This window comes from Xyrauchen texanus, chromosome 15 (assembly GCF_025860055.1).
Source record: "Xyrauchen texanus isolate HMW12.3.18 chromosome 15, RBS_HiC_50CHRs, whole genome shotgun sequence".
NCBI lineage: Eukaryota > Metazoa > Chordata > Actinopteri > Cypriniformes > Catostomidae > Xyrauchen > Xyrauchen texanus.
In genome coordinates, this window is record NC_068290.1 from 25,131,917 (window position 1) to 25,156,090 (window position 24,174).

At 39.8% G+C, this 24,174-nt stretch overlaps 1 protein-coding gene across 1 annotated transcript in view; it reads left to right on the forward strand.

The window, feature by feature from the left end:
• The first annotated feature begins 229 nt into the window (after positions 1 to 229).
• Positions 230 to 24,174, forward strand: part of LOC127655627 (sodium/potassium-transporting ATPase subunit alpha-3) — a 37,008-nt gene continuing 13,063 nt past the window's right edge. Inside the window, exons 1-6 of the mRNA XM_052143524.1 lie at positions 230 to 525; positions 612 to 679; positions 21,884 to 22,000; positions 22,087 to 22,146; positions 23,139 to 23,342; positions 23,992 to 24,105. Of these exons, the coding sequence (XP_051999484.1) occupies positions 674 to 679; positions 21,884 to 22,000; positions 22,087 to 22,146; positions 23,139 to 23,342; positions 23,992 to 24,105 (501 nt within the window). The 5' untranslated portion in view covers positions 230 to 525; positions 612 to 673. The remainder of the gene's footprint in view (positions 526 to 611; positions 680 to 21,883; positions 22,001 to 22,086; positions 22,147 to 23,138; positions 23,343 to 23,991; positions 24,106 to 24,174) is intronic.

Below are 24,174 nucleotides of genomic sequence, written 5' to 3' on the forward strand. Positions count from 1 at the left end.
GCAGGATGATGCTGCTGTGCGGCTGTCACCTTTGGAAATCTGCAATACCGCAGGAGGGGCAGTGGTCGCCTCTGATTGGTGTCCTTAGCCTGCTGATCCACGCTGATTGGACAAATGATACGTCTATATTGAGGCGTGCGTGTGTTGATTGGCTTAGACCGTATATATGGGCGTTTCTAGTGATGTACTCGGCCATTAAGTAAGAAGCGCATCCCTCACATCCACCGGCACTTCTTTCAGGCGGATTGGTGTGGTGCAGCTGGCAGTGCAGCGGAAGGAGACGTCACAAAAAGGGAGGGCAGTGCGGCTTTTTAGTTTTGCCGGCTTTATCTCAACTCCTCAGAGCAGTGCACGAGACCGGCATCCCGCGAGATGTACTGCCTTGTCGTCGGATTTCATTTGGTCATTTAGTTTGTTTGTATTTAACTTTTAGAAAGCTGCCAGATACATTAACTTAATGTTGCAACGAATAACTTTTTGACGTGAAAGTATACGCGCGTTTGGTCTCTCACCTTATCGGCTGAGGTAAACCAAGTTTTAGTCTCCGTTTATGAGGTAGGCTATGATTGTTTGTCCTTTTTTTAATTACTGACATTCTCTTTTCGTGAAAGGCTGCCACTCTCTCCATCACTCTCATTTTACCTGAAGAGAAGAACCTTCTGACTGCGCAATCATGGGGGTAAGACAGGCTTCTCTCTCACTCTCCTTTTCACGGCATCTTTTAACCGATTAAAGTGTATAAACAATAACAGAAAAAAATTCTGAGATTAAACTTCATCCCTCTTTAAAAGCTGCAAACTGCGGCGTCATGTCCTTTGCTGTCAGATACATGGTGACAGGATGACATTGACTTATATGCGGTATCTTCCGCCTCATCAGACTGCGACAAACGAATGGAATGGACATTCTAGAACGTTATTACGCATTAGATAGTCACGCAGATTTTCCATATGTAATTGTTATTAGTTTAATGCTCAGCAGATGCAACTTAACGTATATTACAAACTTTTGTAGTTCCGTCGTCGTAGTTGATTAATGACCTTTTTTTTGGAGACACAGATAACGTTGCAGCTGTCCTAATTGAAAGCTTGTTCTTATGCAGTCTGAATGATCATATCTGGACTGTTATTTCAATAACGTTCTCGTGCCAGTCTAATCGGGGTATGCAGAGACTTTCTAAAGGGCAGCACTACGTAAAAGGCAGGATGTGCGTTTTATACTTGTATTTACGCATAATAGTAGTGCGTCATGTACTTTAAAGTTGTTTTAACATGTTTGAGGACTGGCTCTTTTTATTCCAATACACAGTGCGTGTGATGTGGTTATCATATGGCGTGACCCCTCATCCTCCACCTGCAGTCCGCCATACCTTCTCATCCTTGCGCATGTTTCCTGTTCTGGGCAGATAATCCGCTTGACGAATGCGAATTTAAAATATATTTGTCTTTATGGACACCGACGGCATTGCTAATTGTGTTTAAGTGCCCGGTACCGGCATATTTTCACACGCGCTGCCTTGAGAGCATCGCTAAAATCCATGCGTCATAATGCGGTTACCGGGAAGCTGTGCTCAAACCGGCTTATTTCCTGCATCTGTGACATAACCTCGAGCGGGTAATCACAGGAGGTGCATCATAACAAGACAGATTAAATACATTTTGTCCTGAATAATGACCCGAAGGTTAAATTTGATTAGCTGGTGTGGATGCAGTCCACACTGCGTTGGGGTGAAACGCAGTGTCTCGATTGCGCAGTTTGCCCAATCATTGTGGTTTTATTATCTATATTCTTCTGAATGGAAGTCGTTGTTGCGTCCTCGCTATTTTAGTTATTTCCCTATGCAAACATGCGCTTAACGGACGTGTTTGATCGTTGCTGATCTCTTGCAGAGGCGCCGTGTATTTTAGACGCCGTGTCAAGTTATAAATAACTTAGATTTTTAAGCAGTCTTAAGTTCTTCTCCATACGTGGAGCTGCGTCTAGCCTTTTCTTTCTTTTTTTTTTTTTTTTTTTTTTTTGCGTATGGACGCGTTCAAAGTGAACGCCGGTTTTTGGCAGCAGATGTGGTTTATAGTCGTTGCCAGTAACACGGAAGGATTGCAGATACCAGCTGACATTATATAAATGTATATAATATTCAATTAGAAACATTTAGCATTGCAGAACTGAATGTCAAAGAAGCGCGCTGCAGCTAATGCGTCAAAACCGATGTCTAGTAGAAGCGCCAAAAACGATTACGCATACAGTTTTGTCAAGTCATGTAGGCTATTAATAATCGTGTGGATTTACCTGGTTAAATGGAATGGAAAGTAACAGACACGCACACTGGTTACCTTATTCGCACAGTTCTCTTTAATTTTGTGAAAGGGTTTGTTTCATTTCAGTGCTGCGTGATGTGCCGGTTGCTGTCGCAGTGATGCTCGTGGCAATGCACCACTATCATCATCCCAGCTGTTTTATTCCATAGGCCGCTTTCTGCGTCAAACACGAGGCGGAGCCACACGAGTGGAAATTCCCGGTATACCGGCCTGTGTTAGGCAAGAGATGCGGATACAGAAAGGGAATAGATGAGATAATCTGAAGTTCACGAGGGTCATAAATTGTATATTCATATTATTTTTAAATATGTGCGTTCTTAACACCACATAGCGCTTCATCAATCAAACCATGGTTTCAAATGTTTCTTAGAACAATATGTAATAGTTTATGATTTATTACACAAAGATGAGTGTAAAACGTTTTTGCCATATTAATTATTAATAGGGTTGTCATACACAGATGAAAGTGACCAGCAGGGGCGTCGGACTGGGGGGGTAAAGGGTACCGAGTACCCAGGGCCCGAGGCAGGGGGGGCCCCTTAGAAGTCAGTTTTCTATACATACATATTTGGTACGGGGGCCCAGCAAGATGGTTTGTACCCAGGGCCCAAAAGTTGGTGCTACACCCCTGGTGACCAGCACTATGAATGAACAGTTATATATATATATATTCAGGATCACTTCAATCTAAAATCTGTAGTGTGTGTGTAATGACTGAACTGACAGTGAACACCCCTTGTATCATGCCAACATAGCTGTTTGAATCTGAGAGAGAGAGACAGAAAGAACTGCTGCCAGTGGCTTTACACTATGTTCCATATTCAGACACGTGAGGATGCGATGCAGTATTTGGGACAAAGTGTGTGTGTGTTTGAGCATATGCAGGTGAGTGCATGTGGGTGGGGTGGGGAGTGGCCTGCTGCAGCAGGACAGTATATCTGAGGGGGAGGAAGAGACAGAAAGATCCTGTTACGTGGAATTAGCCTGGCTTGTGTTTCCAGAGGGCGAGTGGGCTGAGTTACAAGGGTACAGATGGTACTGATGAAGTGTGACAAAGAACGAGGAGACAGTGGTGTCCTTAATGTGGTACTAATGATTAATAAGGTCATAATGAAGTGTATGAATTAATAAGAATATAGCAATGATAATAATTTAGGTCTTATTTGAGTGCGTCCTTGTGTTGACAGAAGTGAGTGAGTTTTTTAGGACAGTGGATAGAGTTAAGTTTTGTTAATTACGTTTAAGTTAAGGTAAGTTTACCAGTGTTATTTTGGTTTCGGAATGCAGAATCAGATTATGGAAGTCGTGTGTGAATGAATGGGTCACATCTCCGTATTCAAATTCAAAACTATTTTATCCACAAAATAAATTTTTTATGAAGTCATTGTTTTATGTGTAAATCATATGTAATTTATGATCATTAACTTAAAGGAATATTCCGGGTTCAGTATAAATTAAGCTCAATCACCAGCATTTGTGGCATAATATTGATTACCACAAAAATTAATTTAGATTTGCCCCTCAAAAAAAAACCCAAAAATCTGGGGTACAGCGAGGCAACAATGAAAGTGAATGGGGGCCAATTTGTACACATTAAAATACTCACTGTTTCAAAAGTATTTCCACAAGACATAAACAATATATGTGTTCACATGATTTTAGTGTGATAAAATCCCTTACTAACCATTTCTGTGTAAAGTTATAGCCAATTTTACATCTTCGTTGCCATGACGATGTATTGTCAACAAACCTTAACCATGTGTTCAGATCAGAGGAGGCGAGAGTGTAAAAATTAGCTCTGGCTACCCTGCCAACAATGCTATGGAAGATTCGTGGATGCTCTGATGTATTTGGCGGCAACGTTCGTTTGGAATGCTTAGTTTTGTGAACTATATTTAAAGGGGCCGCAAAACATCCAGACATGTCGACCTGTATCTTTTTACCAACCTATCACAAGTAGCGTATATCCTCATGAAATATTTTAAATGTGAAAGTAAGAAATCGATCAATGGCAGAAAACAAATTATGGTTGATGCCGGCCATGGATGCGCCGCTTCTTGCCACCGAGAGATGCTGGCTACCATAGAAAATGAATGACTTCCTGTTGATCTGACACTCCAATTCTAGCAGAAGAATTAATGTAATTGCTTTTATAAAAATACAAGCTTCACATTTCAGCCCCACAATTGGCCCCATTCACTTCCATTTTAAGTGTCTCACTGCAACTTTGATTTTAGTGATTTTCCTTTTTTTAAGAAAATGAGGAACGAGTTGAAATAATTTTTAGTTGTAATCAACTTTATGCCACAAATGCTGTCGCTTGAACTCAACTTGTATTGAACACATAATATTCCTTTAAGACTCTCATGATGTTGTACATACTCAGATTATTATAAATTCAACAATACATTTAATCAAATATTTAATTTATAAAAATTTATGATTAAAATAATCAATCTATGCCACTCACATTCTGTCCATCATCCTGAATAACATTTAGTTAATCAGAATCTCTGTCTTGATGTTTCCTTTTCACCTTCTGTTGAGCACATAATCAATAAATGATTCATATTATAACCACTTTTTTTCCTGATAAATGGAATATATAAATGACAAATGATCAATTAAATTACTGTGGTATTGATGTGACAAAGACTCTTCAGTTTTTCCCAATTCATTACTTTAATAATATCATATTTTTAAAATTTTCATAATAACATAAAAGATCTCTAACGTTGTGTGTTGCCCCATTGCTTTGGCAAAGCATCTCTCACTTCCCGTCAGTCCACCCATACCCCCGCACACACACACACACACACACACACACACACACACTGGAACCACCTGGCTGCATCCGAGTCACCAAGGCATTTTGAGCACACAACATCATTTGAGGTAAGTAACATTAACTAACGCTACAGTATCCACCGTAGTTATCCACTAGTCCAAACACAATTTTATCATTATCAGTTTACAACAGCAAACAGATAGCATTACTGGAGAAGTTATCATTGATTAACTTTAATCTAATGTTAGCTAAGTTAGGTGACGGTAACGATGACATATCCGGCTGCTTGTAGTGAAAATCAATGTATAACAAATGTAACATTATATCTAGCTAGCTAACGTTAGGTCTATTTTTTGCTAAAAGCTTAAATTTTTCTGCTACAAAGTTGAACAGGGAAATTAAGATGTGCCCTCCTCATCCAGTATATTTCAATTTTCTAGAAAATAAACCAGTTCAACACAGGTAACCACTTTTGCTTCATTTCTTAATGGCTCAAATACAGTATATGCTCAAGTCGATTTTGTGTTTTGACCATTTGTGAACTGCGTTAATCTCTGTCTCGTTTACCATGCTTTGTGGGTGTGACTTTTTTGGCGTGTCATCACCATTCATATCTACACAAGCATTGTGTTTATGATTAAATTACTACTAGAGCACAAAATTGTCTACAAGAACACAAAGTTCTTCATAGATCTAGCCACTTAATTTTGCTCTTAAAGTGCACCAGATTGATGTATTTAACTTTAAAATGTACAGAATGTTCTTCTGGGGAAGCATGCCCCTGGACCACAGTCTCAAAAAAACATGGCTCTGCAGTTTTTCCAGCACATTATACCCCTGTCCTATTATCCAAATTTTAGACTTGTTTCTAGATCAGTGTTAGAATGCCACTCTTTGGAGGATGAAAGGTTTGTTATTGTAGGGGGTTAAGTGGGCATGATTGGATAAGTTGGGTCACATCATCACATTCTGTCCCGGGGCCATTTGTAAGTGGAGTGGATACTCAAGGTCAGATTACTGTCCTCATCTTTCCTCAGTGTTGATGTAGCGTAACTGCCTCCTCAGGTCAGTGCTGCCGTGATGTTGTTTCAATGATGGGGAGATGTTTGGATGGTTGGGTTCAGGTTCCACACCACCACAATCATTTATTCATGTAATCCTTTGGTAGGAGATGAAGCAGAGAAGAACAGTCCATTCAGAACGAGGGAATTCTGTGTCCATGCTCAGACCAGCTGACCGTTAGCTTTGTTCTAACTGAAACTGTAATAAACAATAAAGTGTCAGGTTTGAGCAAAGAGTTTTGAATGTAACAAATAAGTGCTAATTGGGGGAATAAACGTAATGACAGCACAAGAGAAAGAGAAAGTATGTTTGATTTGTGCATGAATGAGAAAGAAACTTTGGTACAAAGAGTACAAGAATTCTCGGACAACCACTTTTAAAAAGTGAAGCATTCACATTCCTAATGTCACTGTAGCATGGAGCAGTGATTCAGTGTTTCAACCAGGAACACACTCACACAGATGCCCTGCACTCTGCCAAAGCAGCTTGGCTCGGCTGGGCTCAGTAGATAAAGAATATGGACAGATGGAAGGATAGAATGATGGTTGGGGAAGAACAGGAAGAGGATAAAGATGTAATACTTTAACAAGATGGATTATAGATTTTTTTACAGGTTAAATTCCTCTTTTGCTGATCAAATAATATATGGAACCTTTCAAAGAAATGTCCTGGTGCTGTTTTACTCCGAAAATAATAATAACAATGAAGGATTCTTCTGGAAAAAGGGGAATAAAATAATCTGATTAATTAAATTATTTAAAAAAAAACAATCTTGATTGATAAAAGAAGCTTATTAATGTAGATTATGTTACAGTTATATCAAAATGCTTAGACATTTTATGCACACATAAAGATCAGAATCAGAATGAGCTTTATTGCCAAGTATGCTTACATAGAGTGGTGGTAGTGTAGTGGGCTAAAGCACTTATCTGTTAATCAGAAGGTTGCTGGTTCGATCCCCACGGCCACCACCATTGTGTCCTTGAGCAAGGCACTTAACTCCAGGTTGCTCTGGGGGAATTGTCCCTGTAATAAGTGCACTGTACTGTAAGTCGCTTTGGATAAAAGCGTCTGCCAAATGCATAAATGTTTAAATGTTTAAATATACTGTATAAGGAATTTGTCTTGGTGACAGATGCTTCCAGTGCACAAACAATACAACAACAAGGCAGAGATACTAAAAACTAGAATAAAAATAAAAAGTGAATAGAAAATATAAGTATATATAGAAATACATAATAAGACAAAAATATACAAATACGTATGTACAAATACAAATTGGTAACATACAGGGTGTACAGTGCAAGGGAATGTAATGGCAGAAGAGGTAGGATATGTTGGATAAATATAAGTAGACAGCTGTGTTATGCACATAATTATTGCTCAATGGGGCAGTTTTAACTGTTCATGAGATGGATAGCCTGAGGGAAAAAACTGCTATTGTGCCTGATGGTTCTTGTGCTCAGAGAACCTGAATGACTCCACTGCTGCCATAGTGCTGTTCAGAATGGTGAGCAGGGTCAATGTTGATGTGTTCTTCCTAAAGTCCACTATCATCTCCACTGTTTTGAGTGTGTTCAGCTCCAAGTCTGAGGATCTGGTTTAATTTAGTCTGGAGAATAGCTGGGATGATGATGTTGAAAGCTGAAATGAACTCCACAAAAAGGATCCTTGCATATGTCCCTAGTCTGTCCAGATGTTGCATGATATGATGCAACCCCATGTTGACTGCATCACCAACAGACCTGTTTGCAAGATAAGCAAATTGAACGGGATCCATAAAGGGTCCAGTGATGTACTTCAGGTGGGCCAACAGCAGTCTCTCAAATGACTTCATCACCACAGTCTTCAGAGTGATGGGTCTGTAGTCATTAAGTCCTGTGCTTGTGGGTTTTTTAGGACAGGGATGATGGTGGAGCATTTGAAGCAGCAGGGAACTTCACACTGCTCCATTAATTAGTTGAAGATCTATGTGAAGATGGGGTCAGCTGGTCAGCATAGGGCTTTAGACAAGTGGGTGAAACACCATCTGTTTCCAGAAGACCCGACACACATCCTCTTCACAGATCTTAAGTGCAGGTTATGTAGCAGGAGGGGGGTCACAGGAGGTGTTGATGTTTACAAGAGGTGTTTATGTAGATACTGTGAACAATAATGAATTATTTCACAAATTTTTTTTAAATGATAAAAAAAGTCTAAATTATTTTGTAAACCTTAGGTTTGACTTGAGCTTTTATTTATTGCACTCTTTTTATTGCTCCATTACAAAGCTATACTCACTTTGCTGAGTTTACTCCTTTGTGATGATGGTGATGAGGGGGAGCTAATCCCAGTGTGCTGTAATCAGATTATTTAATCTGTACTTAGAGGCCCAGACCTAGCCCAGTCTACATCTCACGGCATACCAGATGGTCCACTAAAGCCGCAAGGTCTCTTTACACACATACCCATCCACTTACATACTGGATGAGGTATTCAGTGTTATTTGCTCTTTAGCAACGGCAGAGTCTCTGTGACACACTTTTAAGATCAGTCTCAAAGCACACAATTTCGAGAACATAATGTTTTTTGTGTCGTTTTTCTGGGCTGTATCAACATGTCTTTAAAACAATAATTTAAACACTGACAGTAGTATATCACATACAAAGCCCTCTAGGGCAGTATTGATGTGCCTTCTGCAATAGCAGTGGTTTCAACTGTTGTGTACAGCTTGCTCGGTTCTGCAGGGAGATATTCATCAGAACTAATTTCTGAACAGAGGAGATAAGCTCTGTCAGGGATTCCCTCTGGTCAACAAGCATTATTTAAAGATACAGACACAAGATTAAGAATTTCTACCCCAACGGGTGATTCTCGCAAAACCTGTCAAGAAAATGTCCTGGTCAAATATTACCCCAATCAAACAATGGCCCTAAAAATAGGCTTCTTTTTTATATTCAAAATTGAATGTAATATAAAACATTTATATAGCACTTTTCTGACACTACACTCAAAGTGCTTTACATTGTAAATTGGGGGTTCTCCTCAACCAACACTAGTGTGCAGCATCCACCTGAATTATGCAACAGCAGCCATAGTGCACCAGTACACTCACCACACACCAGCTGTTGGTGGAGATAGTAGAGTGATGCAGCCAATTAATGGATGGGTTATTAGGAAGCCATGATTGATAAGTGGCAATGGGGGGAATTTGACCAGGACAAAAAGGTTACACCCCTACTCTTTTATGATAAATTGTCATGGGATTTTCAATGACCACAAAGTGTCAGGACCTCAGTTTAATGTCTTTTTCGAAGGATGGTACCTCTTTACATTATAGTGTCCCCATCACTGTACTGGGGCATTAGGACTCACACAGACAACAGGGCACATCCTGCTGATCTCACTAACACCTTCCAGAAGCAACTTCTCAACCCTGCTTAGTTTCAGTGTGCATGTGGTCTAGAGCTACAGGGAGATATGGCTGCTGGCATGTTTAAGTTCTTATTTGTCTGTACCTAAAAGTTCAGTGTCTCTTTTACCTGTAAGACGAGGACTTTTCTACACCAGCCAGATTGGGTGTTCTAATATCTCCCGTTCATTTTTATGCAAGTGGTCCATCTCAGGTAATAGTCTCTGGTTTTAGTTTACATATATATGTGTGTGTGTGTGTGTTTTTTTATATTATACTGGGTCAGCTGAAGCTGCTAACTGATAGATGAAAAGGGAGAAAAAAGCATCATGCTTTGTAAACATCAAATTTGGTTGGTGATTCTATTGAGTCTGCGAAAATGGCTCAAAGTCTTGACATAAAAACTTGCATAAGCCATAGGCACTCTCAAACCTGAATCTTAACATATGGACCAAGACATAATTTTCGTTAATGTGATAAGTTGACGATGTGAAATATGTTTATATGATCATCATGGCTGCTAGTTGAAACCAATTCAGTTGTTTGCCGAAGTGAAACAAAGTGTTAAGACCTCATTTGGACTTCTCTATTATGTGTCACTCTAAGGTGTCACACAGACCCTGGTGACTCAGTTCATGTTTTAAACATTATAAACAAACACATTTGTAGAGGCTGTGTTCCACTGCTGTTCCCAAAATGGAACAGCAGTGGAACACAGTATGCTTTGCTATATAGAACATATAAAGATGTGAACACACTGTATGTGTATACACACATGCAGACTAAATTAGTCCTCCTATTACAAGAGCATCAATAATTTGTGATAAGAGTTCAGGGGACAGACTAGAGTAAGTGCGTGTATGTTTGTGTGTGTGTGAGAGAGAGAGTGTATGAGTGTGGGTTTGTGTGTCTGTGTGTTCTGACTCAGTCAGTAGAAATGTCAACGTGCTGGCGTGTAATTCCAGCCTGTCGTCTCTGGTTCTCTGACAGACCAGTAGCCCTATGTTTTTCATCATGAGGAACACACAATCACTAATTTTACCACAAAGAGCACAATCATATCACATCAGAAATTAGGGGACCTGTGTTACTGTTTAATTTCACAAACTTTAGTAACTACAGTGACTTAATCTGCATAGCATACTATGATTTAAAATGATAAAAAAAAAATATTTAAACTTTGAATATTGCTTGTATGGTAGACAGCATCAGTTACACAATTTTGACTGGAGGGTTTTCTAGTTCCTATCTAGGAATTATTTGGAGCAGCGGGGGCTTTTCCCTGCAGAGCCAGACAAAGGTTACACTACTTTCATACATGAAATTTGTTAAATTCCAGAAAGATTGCTGGATTGCCTATATGTACCTCATCTGCTATTTACACATGCATTGAAATTCTGTCTTTTATCTGTTTTGGTACCATTCACATCAGCACCAAAATGACTCTGTGATGTCTTTCGCTAGAAAGGCTTTTGGTCCTGAGTATACCTTGTCCTGAAGGAGGCTCATTATTTTATTAGTTAATTATTTTATTAGTTTTATTGTGTTAAGTTACACAATCACTTACTCTTCTGTAAACTGTCAACAAATCACTTTATATTTTCTATCCGTCCAATTTGATTACTTTTTTTTTACTCCAGAGTCACAGACATTAAACAGCATTGAGTAATTGCGTCTTCTCCATCAGAACTTTGTGACTAGTCCATAGCAGACTTCTTACGTAAGTGCGTCCTGACATCCTGACTGTCAAACCATCCTGACAGTCAAACCATCAATACAGCTTTGTTCACATATAGCATCATAACTGAACATTTCAGGTAATGTTACATCTTCTAATTCTGAAAAATGGAGCTGATTTACCAATATTTCACAACAGGTATTTCGTAAACTGTAAAATTGTGTTCATTTTCCGAAATGGATTTACAGTATGTGTGACAGTGCCAGTGCAGACAACCCTTCCACTTCTCTATCGCACATTTACAGCAGTTTTATAAAATGGCCCCATCTCTACTTTGTAAAAAGTTGAAACCTGCTACTGTTACCTAAAAGGAATATTCCAGGTACAGTACAAGTTAGCTCAATAGACAGAATTTGTGGCATAATGTTGATTACCACAAAAAATCATTTCGACTTCGAAGTAAATAGGGCCAATTGTTGGAGAGTTTAAGGGCAGAAATGTGAAGTATCTTTATAAAAAATATAAAAGCAGATTAATTCTGTTAAAATGGTATTATATGAGCTGTAAAATTGTTTAAAACATAGTTTTTAGAGTCATTTTAGAGTTTAAGTGTTTACAGCATTACATTGTCATAACAACAGTGTTGTACAATTGAATATACATTTTCAAAATTAGTAATCTATTTTATTACACTAAAATCATATTGACCCGTCTTATGGCTACACTTTTGAAACTGTATATTTTAATGTTAAAATATTCCCTTCCATTGTAAGTGCCTCAATGTAACCTAGATTTTATTTTTTAATTTTTTTTAAAGAAAAGGATGGACAAGTCAAAAAAATGTTTGTGGTAATCAATATTATGCCACCAATGCTGTTGATTGAGCCTTAAATATTCTTTTAAGGAGCTATTTCAACCTGATCTATCCCTTAAAAAAGTTTTGTTGGTGTAAAAATGTATTCAGGTTAATTCAGTGATGTTAAGTAATATTTTTGACTTGAATAAAACATTTCTTTAGGTTATTTTTTTAACAAGTTCCAAGTGGAGAAACACAACACATAATAAAATTTAATTTGGAACAACAAACCCTGGATTAGCTTTAAACTCTACTTAATTTAATCTTATTGGTGCAACCCACCCTAAGTGTATTAGGAGGTTAAGAGGAATATGTTGGACTATGTTGAATTTACAGTCAGGAAAATAGTTATATTGCATTTATTTTGCGATTTTACAAGTTTAAATACATATTACTCTGTTACATCCATGCCCGAAAAAGTTACCTGCTAGGACACAATACATTTTTAATGAGAGGGGCAGGTGGTACTTGTGAACATCATCCCTATGGTCAAGCATGATGGTGGTAGTGTGGGGATGATTTGCTGCTTCAGGGCCAGGGCGACTTAGAATAATTGAGGGAAACATGAATTCTGCTCTCTACCAGAAAATCCTAAAGGAGAACATTTGGTCATCAGTCTGTGAGTTGAAGCTCAAGCGCAATTGGATTATGCAGCAAGACAGTGATCCTAAGCATAGGAGTATGTCCACATCTGAATGGCTGAAAAGAAGCTAAATTAAAGTTTTGGAATGACCTAGTCAAAGTCCTGAATTGAACCCAATTGAGATGCTATGGCAGGACCTTAAACAGGCAGTTCATGCTCGAAAACTACCCAATGTGGCTGAACTAAAGCAGTTCTACAAAGAAGAGTGGGACAAAATTCCACCACAATGCATCTGGTTACAGTTGTTGCTGCTAAAGGTGGCACAACCAGCTATTAAGTTTAAGGGTGCAGTTAGTTTTTCACAAGGGTGACATATGTGTTGGATAACTTTTTTGCTTCAATAAAAAAAAAAAAAAAAATATATATATATATATATATATATATATATATATATATATATATATATATATATATATATATATATATTTGAAAACTGTATTTTGTGTTTACTCAGGTTGCCTTTGTTTTATGTTAGATCTTGTTTGAAGATTTAGTATGAAAAATAGAGAAAATAAATCAGGATGGGGGCATATACCTTTCCACAGCATTGTAAATCTAGCATAAAAAGCATGGAAACGTATTATATATATTTTTTCTCTCTCTTCAATTTTTCTTTTATGTTTTTTTTCTATGATCTGCACCTGTTCTGTTTTTTCCACTCTTATCTCTCATCACTCCCTCTGTTCCTGTGTGTGTACTCAGCTGGTGTTTAATTCAATAGAGATGAAAGAGGACGCAGTTGCATGTTAGTAGAGTTTCCACATTGTGTGACTTATCACTCTTTTATTTGAGCTTACAATACAGTACATTTAGCCACAATTAAAAAGTCAGATTCCAAAAATGCTAAAAATGTTTTTTTGCCTAAAATGTGTCTAAAGTGACACAATGTTTCAACTGTAAGATCAGTGAGATCTGATAGGGGTGATCCTCACTTTCTATTTACTTAATTATTGAGTGGTGTCATCACACACACGCATTTGTTACAGGATCTTTGCCACTGATGTGCGTCCTATCTGGACTGGTTAAAAGGTCAGTGTGTGTGTGTGTGTGTGTGTGTGTCCTGTTAGTTTTGGGCAGGTGGCATGCTGAGAACTGTCAGGCATTAAATGCAGACACTGACAGAGACAAGCTCACACACACTGAGAGATCACAGCTCAATATCTAATTACCCTACAGGAAGTGTCAAATATTCATCTACTTCTCTCTCTGGTAATCTCTATCTCTTTGGATATCTCAGTCTGTCTGTTGGTAACTCCTACTCCCTACACACACTTCTCTCTCTTTCCATCTGTCTCCTGTTCTGTACTCTTTATCTATCCATCTTCCTCTCTCACATTCTCAATCTTTTTAAACCACCTGAGACCCGGGGGAAATTGCTGTGTTCCTTTCCATGTCCCTTTATAATTTGTAACTAGTAGCACTTATTAACCATACAAATGAAGCAAAAACAGCAAATCATATTCATAAAAATATATTTCTTCATATGGGGACAGAGAGTCCATCCATCCATCCATCCATCCATCGTCAACCGCATATCCTGTGTACAGGGTCGTGGGGGGCTGGAGCCTATCCCAGCTAACATTGGGCGAAAGGCGGGGAACACCCTGGACAGGTCGCCAGTCCATCGCAGGGCCACACATAGACAGACATACACTCACACTCACCTCCACATCCACACCTAGGGCAATTTTTTTGGGAGATACCAATTAACCTAGCCTGCATGTCTTTTGGATGGTGGGAGGAAGACAGAGGGTCCATGTTATGGAATTTTTTTAACCTAATACCAAGCTATAGAAAGTCAGCTTTGTGTATCAAATTGTTTATTACAAAGTGTTCTTTACTTTGGCAGCAAAATCTCAATGTTCTCTATCTGCATTGTCAAACTCAAGTGGTAGCCAGTGCTGTTGCATTTGAATAACTTCTGAATAAAAATAATGGTCAACATAGTCAAAAGGCTGCAAATCATGTTGAAATCTAAATTAACTTCATCAATTTTGAATCTATGTACTGTTCAACAAGGCACAATGACTGATCAGTGCTAATTGTTATCTGCAGCCTGGAACTGAACTCCTAAGCTGAATGAATGCTCTTGGCTGCTTAGCAACGCAATAGGCAGCTGTATTGCTGCCTTTAATGGCTTAACCTACAGAGTTTTTTATGAATGCACTGATCTCAGAACAGTTTGAAAGGCATTCATCCTACCATTTTATACAGCCTCTGAAGGCAGCATTTTCCTGCTTTTGGATGAAGTCATTGATTCCCAATGGTGATCACACTACTAGGTCTTGGGTTTTTCATAAATAAAGTGTCAATGTCCTCATAAAAGGACAACTTGATTAACTGTGTGCCCTCTCATGATGAATGACTGAAATTTTCAAATTGGCACATCAGGTGATCACGTCTCAAGATCACGTGAGAGTCTTCTGAACTCTAGGCACTCTTCGCTGACAGAGAACGCTTGCAGGTCCCCAACCATCTTGATGGAAGTGAGCGGCTCGAATGGGGCACTCCGTAGGCCTAAAAGGACCATGGAGAACTATCATTAGGGAAAGAATCACTACCTAGGAGGGTTCAACCTCCTGGCTCCTCTCAGGAACCTGATGATCAGGTCATGCTTACCAAGAAACTTACCTACAACAGCATCATAAGAAGGTCCTTCCTCAGGGGAATTTGCCTGGGATGTGCTGTCATGAGGAGCGTGAGGTCAGAGAACCATGTCTGGGTGGGCCAATACGGAGCCACGAGAATGACCTTCTTCTAGTCCTCCCTGACCTTGCACAGAACCTGTGAAATTAGGCTCACTGGGGGGAACACGTATTTGCGCAGCCCCCGGAGCCAGCTGTGTATCAGCACGTCTGTACTGAGGGGAGCTCCCATCAGGGCATACCAGAGCTGGCAGTGGGAGGATTCCTGGGAAGCAAACAGGTCTACCTGTGCCTTGCAGAAACGACTCCAAATCAAATGGACCTAGGGGTTTAGTCTCCACTCTCCCCTGAGCGTCACCTGCTGCAACAGAGCATCTGCTGTGGCGTTGAGGTTGCCAGTGATATGAGTGGACCTGAGTCGCTGCTGACTCCAGAGGAGGAGTTGACGTGCAAACCACCTTGGTGGTTTATTTTAGCCACTGTCACCATGTTGGCTGTCCGGACCAACACGTGCTTGCTCTGGATCAATGGCAATAGCCTTCGTAGGGGGAGCAGTACTACCAGCAACTCGAGGCAGTTGATGTGCCAACTTAGGCAAGGTCCTATCCAGGAGCCAGTGGCTGCCTGCCTGTTGCACACGGCACCCCAGCTGGTCTTGGAGGCGTCCGTCGTAACCACGATGCATCTGGACACTTGCTGTATGGGGACTCCAGCCCGCAGGAATGCAAGGTCTGTCCAAGGGCTGAAAAGGCAGCAACAGGCGGGCGTGAGAGCCATGCTTAGATCCATGTGTGCTGCAGCGCCATGCGTACCTCAGGACTTGGTTCTGGAACCAGTGCTGTAGCGGTCTCATATGCATCAACCCAATTGGTGGTCACGCCATATGCCCCAGGAGCCTCTGAAAGTACTTCAGTACATTTCCAGCTTGGATAAGTTCAGGTAGTTCAGCGCCGACTGTGCATGCTCGCATGTGAGGCATACTATCATTGACACCGAGTCTAATTACATGCCGAGAAAAGAGATGCTCTGAAAAGGGGAGAGCTTGCTCTTTTCCCAGTTGACCCGAAGCCCAAAACGGCTGAGGTGTATGAGCACCAGGTGTCAAAATGTGCTTTTGCGTCAGTATCTTGAACGGGAGCCTGTGCAAGGCCCGGTTCAGAACTCGCAGGTCCAAGATTGGCCGCAACCCACAGCCCTTCTTGGGAACGATGAAGTAAGGACTGTAAAACCCCTGTCTCACCTCGGCTGCAGGGACAGGCTCTATCGCGCCCTTCTGTAGGAGGGCCGCGATCTCTGCCCGCAGACCGGCAGTGCTCTTGTCCTTCACTGACATGAAGAGAACGCAGCGTAACCGTAATCGCATAGCCGAGTCGGACGGTTCTGGCCAGCCAACATGACGGGTTGGAAAGCGATACCACGAGTACAAACTCAGAGCAAGGGGCACTAACAGAAGGATCGCATCCGACGTTCCTGGAGATGGGGCGGCAGGGGATGCCACATCGAGGAGCGGTGCTCTGACACGAGGCGGCGGTGCTGAGGGGACCCTCGAAGCACTTACCTTGGGCTGTTCTCGAGACTCATCACCACCACCACCGGCCTTTGCGTGATGGTTCCACTCAAGCCCAACACTCGCGGCGGCCCGGTTAAGCATGGCGGTCAGTAGAGTGTAGTCAGTGGAGGGCAGAATGGAGAGAAAGCCACTGGAATGTGCTGTATATCCAACAGCACATGCTTCTGAAGAGGTGAATGGATCAGTAGTAGTATTCAGCTCGCTGAAATACAACCACTGGGCTTCGAAGAAAAAATCTGAATGAATCCGCATTCCAGCCTCCCTTTTATACCCATATTTCAGTGGGAGTGGCATGCAAATTCTACTCACCAATTCTCATTGGCCTTTTCTCAAAGATCTGAAGGTGTCTCGGGCTCTCAAGATTGACCCCTAGGGTCACTACATTGACACAACGTCGAGTGTGTGACAGAAGGGGAACCCCTGTTCTCTATGTAAAAGTGCTTTGAGTGTAGTGTAAGAAAAGCGCTATAGCGCTAAGTGTCAAATTTATTCACTCAAAATATGTAAATAGGAGTGTTTTTTATCTTCATCAAAGCAAGTAATATTTCAGTTTCATTGTAAAACATAATATCAACATGAAAATAGCATGTTATGACTCCGGCTCAGAATATCTGTCAGTCATGATCACACACAGGCGATGTCCTTGTGAGCTCAAATTATGAGATTCATCCACCACAAGAGCAGTGCAGAAACATGACTGACGTAAAGTGTGCTTTCGCAAATTGCTTGCAATTTTAAGTTTAAACCACAGATGTCTTTAGAGAGCACAAAGTTACATTGTGCAGCTTTAATAAGGGTTCTTACCAGATATACTTTGGTTTGGTCTACACCACCTTGTTTTGTCATGTGACTCCAGGCTTGAATAATTTAACCCTTAAATGAAAGCCTAGAGTCTCCTGATTTGGTTTGAAGGGATAGTTCATCCAAAAATTTTAATTCTCTCATCATTTACTCACTCATGCCATCCCAGATGTGTGACTATTTCTTCTGCAGAGCACAAAGATTTTTAGAAGAATATCTCAGCTCTGTTTGTCTTTACAATGTAAGTGAATGGTGACCAGACTTTTGAAGCTCCAAAAATCACATAAAGTCAGCATAAACATGATCTAGAAGACTCCAGTGGTTAAATCCATATTTTCTGAAGTGATATGATAAGAGTGGGTGAGAAAAAGTTCAATGTTTAAGTCCTTTTTTTTTTTTACCTTAAATCTCCTATTTCACTTTCAAAATGTGAAAAAAATTTGAAAGTGGAGATTTAAATATTTATCTGTTTCTCACACACACTTATCATATTGCTTCAGACGCTATGGATTTAACCACTGTATTCTTATGGATTAATTTTATGTGGCCTTTATGTGATTTTTGGAGCTTCAAAGTTCTGGTCACCATTCACTTTGTTTGTGTTCTGCAGACGACAAAGTCATACACATCTGGAATGGCATGAGGGTGAGTAAATTATTAAAGAATTTTCATTTTTGGGTGATCAATCTCTTTAAATTAATTTATTATATGTATAGGGTACAGGAAATTTCATCATCCTCATTAGAGGACGCAGGGTCTTACAAGGTTAATTAGTGTCTCACCTGACCATGTGCATGAGTCGCTGTGCATACCAGTCTAAACAGGCATGTCAGTTGACCATAGAAATGCAGTTAAATCCTCATTCAAATGCCATTTTATGTTTTGGATATGCATGATGTACATTATGACTTAAATTTGTAAATGTAATGAAAAGATAAAGGTCTGCTCTTGACTTGTGTAAAACAATTGCTACTGCTGTATTTATCCACTGCAGCAAAGAAAAAACATTTTTAACAGGAAAAACCTTAAGCTTTAGCTGTTGTTGTTGTTTTATCATGCTCTCATAATAATTGAAAGGGATAGTTCACTCAAAATTAAAATTCTGCCATCATTTACACAACTATGTTGTTCAAACCCATATGACTTCCTTTTTTCCATGGAGATGTTATACAAAAGTAACAGGAAGAAGGATAGGGACTGACAGCCTCAGTCACCATTCACTTTCTTTGCATCTTTTTTTCCATACAATGAACGTGAACGTTGACTTAGGTTGTCATTCCCTGGGGTTTGGAACATTATTAGTGTAAATTAATGATGACAGAATTTTTTATTTTTGAGCTAACCCAAGTTGGCCTGAAGGTTTATGTCATATTGTGACCAGCAGGGGGCGCTACTAATTCAGAAACGTCCTGTGAGAGTCCCCTATGCGGAGGCCTCAGTAAATTCCTGGAAGGGAATTCACTTTTTATGTATTGCCAGTGCTACTAAAATAGAACTTTACTCCCTTGAGGGAGCCATTTTGGCTCTGCTGGAAGCTCAGTATCGATCTGCCTTTGTGGTCAAATGATACACAGTTTCCTGCTTTAATGATGACTGCTCCACTAAAATGGTACCTCTGAGTCTCAATGGAGCCATATTGGCTCTGCTGGATTAATGCTGTGTCACCCTGTATGATAGGATTACACATCCAGCCAATGGGAATAGGATTTAACAAAGGTAATGAATAATGTTAGTATGAAGAGCTCAAAGTCTGTCCATGCACACACATTTTCTCTAGTTCTGCTTTAGTTCTGATGAGATGAATTATTCAGCCTGTTACAAGAAAATGATCTTGACCTCTGAACACACACATTTTCTCTAGTTCTGCTTTAGTTCTGATCAGATGAATTATTCAGCCTGAAAATGGACCTGTAATATTCCACTTATGCTGTGTGTAAACACACAGAAGTCTGTGCTTTGATCTTTGTCTTCATTCAGATAAGATCAAAGTATAACAAATTGGATTTAAGCTGTTTTGAAGTCCTCATGTAGCAGAACATGAAGCCTCTGAACTGTGTTTGTGTGCACAAGTTTCACTGCACTTTTCAGGCTTTCATGTCACTGTGATCTGAAACAGACACATATTCAACCTAATCAGAGCTGTCTCTGATCAAAGACGTAATCATCCCTCTTTATGATGTCACACTGTTTTTGTGAATGACAGGAGTCTCAAATAAAAGAGCTGAATAATGGTTGCAATAGAACTATGATAAAAGACACCTATGTTCAATAAACAATTAATTATTGGAATAAACTATTCTTCACCAAGTAAAATAGATAATCCTCAAGTCTCATTTCAAGTCAAGTCTCAAGTCTCATTTATTTATATAGCCCCTTCAACTACAACGTAGACCAAAGGGCTGTACATCCAAAAACAAGAAAAAACATACATACAATATGCAATGACAAAGTCAAGAATTAAAACAGAATACAAATACGTTTTCACACGAATTTTAAAAACATCAACTGACGGTGCAGTTATAATATCAGGGGGAAGAGCATTCCACAGTCTAGGGCCAGCGACTGAAAAAGCTCGATCTCCTTTAGTTTTAAGTCGAGTTCTCGGAACAAAGAGCAGTAGACAATTAAAAGACCTTTGAGATCTACTAGAGTTCATTAGCACCAAATCCTTGATATATTCCATGGCCAATTCGTGAACAGCTTTATAAACATATAACAAAATCTTATACTGTATCCGATATTTCACAGGGAGCCAATGAAGCCTTTTCAGAACAGGAGTAATATGCTCCCTCTTCTTAATACCAGCAATCAGCCTCACTGCAGCGTTTTGAACCAACTGCAATCTTGAGATAAGAGATTGACTAATTCCTACATATAAAGAATTGCAGTAGTCCAAACGTGTGGAGATAAATGCGTGAATCACCGTCTCCAAATCAGGAACAGACAAAAAAGATTTCATTTTAGCAATAGTCCTTAACTGATAAAAACAATTTTTTACCACATTTTTAACCTGATAGTCAAACATAAGAGCAGAGTCAAAAATTACACCTAGATTTCTTATTTTAGGCTGCACATATGTTTCCCATATACCTAAAAAATCGGTTAAACCGCTGTCAGCCTTCTTCGTCCCAAACACCATGACTTCAGACTTGCTGGCATTTAACTGTAAGCAGTTTTGCTGTAACCAATTAGTCACCTCCTGTAAACAAGCAACCAATGATAAATTAGGGCTTGATCCTCCAGCTCCAATCGGTAAATAAATCTGAATATCATCGGCATATAGGTGATAAAATATACCATATTTCCTGAATATTTGACCTAGAGGCAGCAAAAACAGAGAAAAAGAATAGGTCCCAAAATTGAACCTTGAGGTACTCCACAATCCAGAGAAACTGACCCGGAGGAAAAATCCCCAACCCTAACAGAAATTGAACGCCCCCTTAAATATGAGGAAAACCAATTTAAAACCGTCCCTCTCAGCCCTACAACGTGTTCCAAACGATTAATAAGAATATCATGATCAATTAAATCAAAAGCTGCACTAAGATCCAACATGATTAGTGCCCCAGTATTGCCCGAATCTGCAATAAGTAATAGATCATTAGAAACTCGCAGTAAAGCTGATTCAGTACTGTGTCCTGCCCGAAAACCAGACTGAAAGACATCTAACACCTCGTTTCTAGCCAAAAAAGAACTTAACTGAGATAAAACTACCTTTTCTAAAATTTTAGAAATACAAGGCAGCTTTGAAATGGGCCGATAATTATTAAAATCCAACGGGTCAAGAGTATGCTTTTTAAGAAGGGGCTGAATAACCGCCTGCTTAAAACTTAACAGAAAAATGCCTGTATAAAGACTGCAATCCTAACTCAAAGCTATTTTCAGTTTCCCATCAACAAAGCGATACAGTACATTTCTACAAAATTTGCGTTAACAGGTGTACGTTCTGTCTCCAATGAAAATTTAGACTCGGTACTTTCTGTTTTAAAAGTGCCTTTCGTTGAAAAAATCAACCCATTCCGTGTGATCTTACATGGGTGGTATTGTCATTATACATGGATTTCAGTCAGCAGAAATAATTCCATGACTGAATAATTTCCCCTCTTAATTTCTCTCTCTGTTGTGTTTTAGTATGGGCGGTCGGATAGCTACCGTGTGGCCACCACGCAGGATAAAGGTGATAAAGGCTCTCCCAAAAAGAAGAAGGGGGCGAAGGATCTTGATGAACTGAAGAAAGAAGTTCCCCTGGTGAGTCTTACTGACAAAGTGTCATGGTAACTTTACAGTATTTTGTCTCTTATTTTTAAATGTTTCCTTTTTACTCCCTTTTTCAGACAGAACACAAGATGTCAGTTGAGGAAGTGTGCCGGAAATTTCAGACAGACATTGTTCAGGTAAATTCACACCCTTGGACAAATCTAAGCTTCGTGGCCCGTGGGCCAAATCCAGCCCATTTGAAATTTTCAGTGGCCCTCGTGAGGCTGCTAGTTGTCTTAGTCACACCGAATGCATTTTGTGACTGATCGTGCTGGTTTTTTTTTATTGTTTTCCTTCAGAATATTACACTAGATAGAAGTCGTGCCAGGTCTCAGTGTTTTTATCCTGTCTCGTGCAGGAGAGCACATTTTTTAACGCTGTCAGAGGTTGCAGTACTAATAATTGTTATCCATAATTTAGATGAAATGGAAGATTGAAGAACTAAAATTATGGATGTCTGACAAGCGTAAGTTAGGAGAAGCAGAAAAGTTCTATTCATTAATTTGGTCAAGAAAACAAAGTTTAAATCATTGCATCTTTAACTAACTTTACTGTTATTGTTCAATACAATTTTTATTATCAATCTGATTTACTCTCTCAGTTATGGACTAATTTTAAAGCACTTTTTGGTTTCGTTTATTTCATTTATTTTTGTGTCAATTTATCTTTTTACAAATGTTCTCTTGATGTTTTATATAGTGAACAAATATTATAGGCCTACGATAACACAATATCTGATAGCAGCTGTACGTTATCACAATATTCTGGCTGGACTCGCATACCCCAGAGATTTTTGCCAACTGGCCCACTTGCCTATGAAGATATATAGTCCAGATAGCCCTGGTCTTGGGAATAACAGTTCTTCTGCACTTCTTCTTGTTGACCACTAGATCATGCAATGCCTGACATTGCCATAGTAGACAATGAAAGTCATACAGTAAGGAATACTAATGAACACAATAGACAGAAAATCAGATGTTCACACATAGACAACATCTTGAAAATAACTTATGATAATGATAAATTGGATTGTAATTATGTACTCATTAACTTGCTACAGGAAACTGAATGGCTTGAATTTTATTTAAACTATGATGTCATAATTCTTTCTCTCGTTTTTTTCTGAAAGGGTTTAACTATTGCAAAGGCCAGAGATTATCTGGTTAGGGATGGGCCAAATGCTCTGACCCCTCCTCCTACAACACCTGAGTGGATTAAATTCTGTCGTCAGCTCTTTGGGGGTTTCTCCATCTTGCTGTGGATCGGAGCCATTCTCTGTTTCTTGGCCTACGCCATTCAGGCTGCTACCGAAGACGAACCAGCTGGAGATAACGTGAGATCACCTACACACATACAGTGACCCCAAAAAGTATTTGGACACTTAAGTCATCCTTAAAATGTGTCATAGTATAGATAGTAAAATATCTTTGCCATTTTTGCAATTACTTTAAGCAGTTGGTTTCAAGGTGATTTTTTTGTGGATGGATGAAGTCAGTTCCCCTCAAGTTCACACAGATGTCCTAGCAGAGTAACCAAAGGTGCAGGGCTGGACTGGTAATCTGGCATACTGGGCATTTTCCCAGTGGGCCGAAGCACTTTGGGGCCTATCAGGGGTGGACTGGACTGGTTGGTCGGCCGTGAAACAAGCGGGAAAACGAATGGGCTGCGACAAGCAAAAATGAGCTGTTAATATAAAAATTATGCAGAATGGACCACAAAACGACGGTGCGATATGCAGAAAAGGACAGCGAACAACCCATCTTCGGTTGGCCTTTATCCCTCTCGAGGTCTAATTAACCTGATTAGGGGCCGGGTGTGCGGAATCACGACCCGGCCAATCCCTCCAACATTCACAGATTATGAAGTGTGGCTAAAGGTCCAAATACTTTGTTAACACTGTTTGTTCCCATATATAAATGCAATTCTGATTTGTTGGAGATCAAATTATTCTTTGACTGAATGGCTCTCTGGTCTCCTCACAGTTGTACCTGGGTATCGTGCTGTCTGCTGTGGTCATCATCACTGGCTGCTTCTCCTATTTCCAGGAGGCAAAGAGCTCCAAGATTATGGAGTCCTTTAAGAACATGGTGCCCCAGGTACTGGCAACATGCCAGGCACATTTAAAAGACACACAAAAACAAAGATATGAGTGAATATATCAGTAG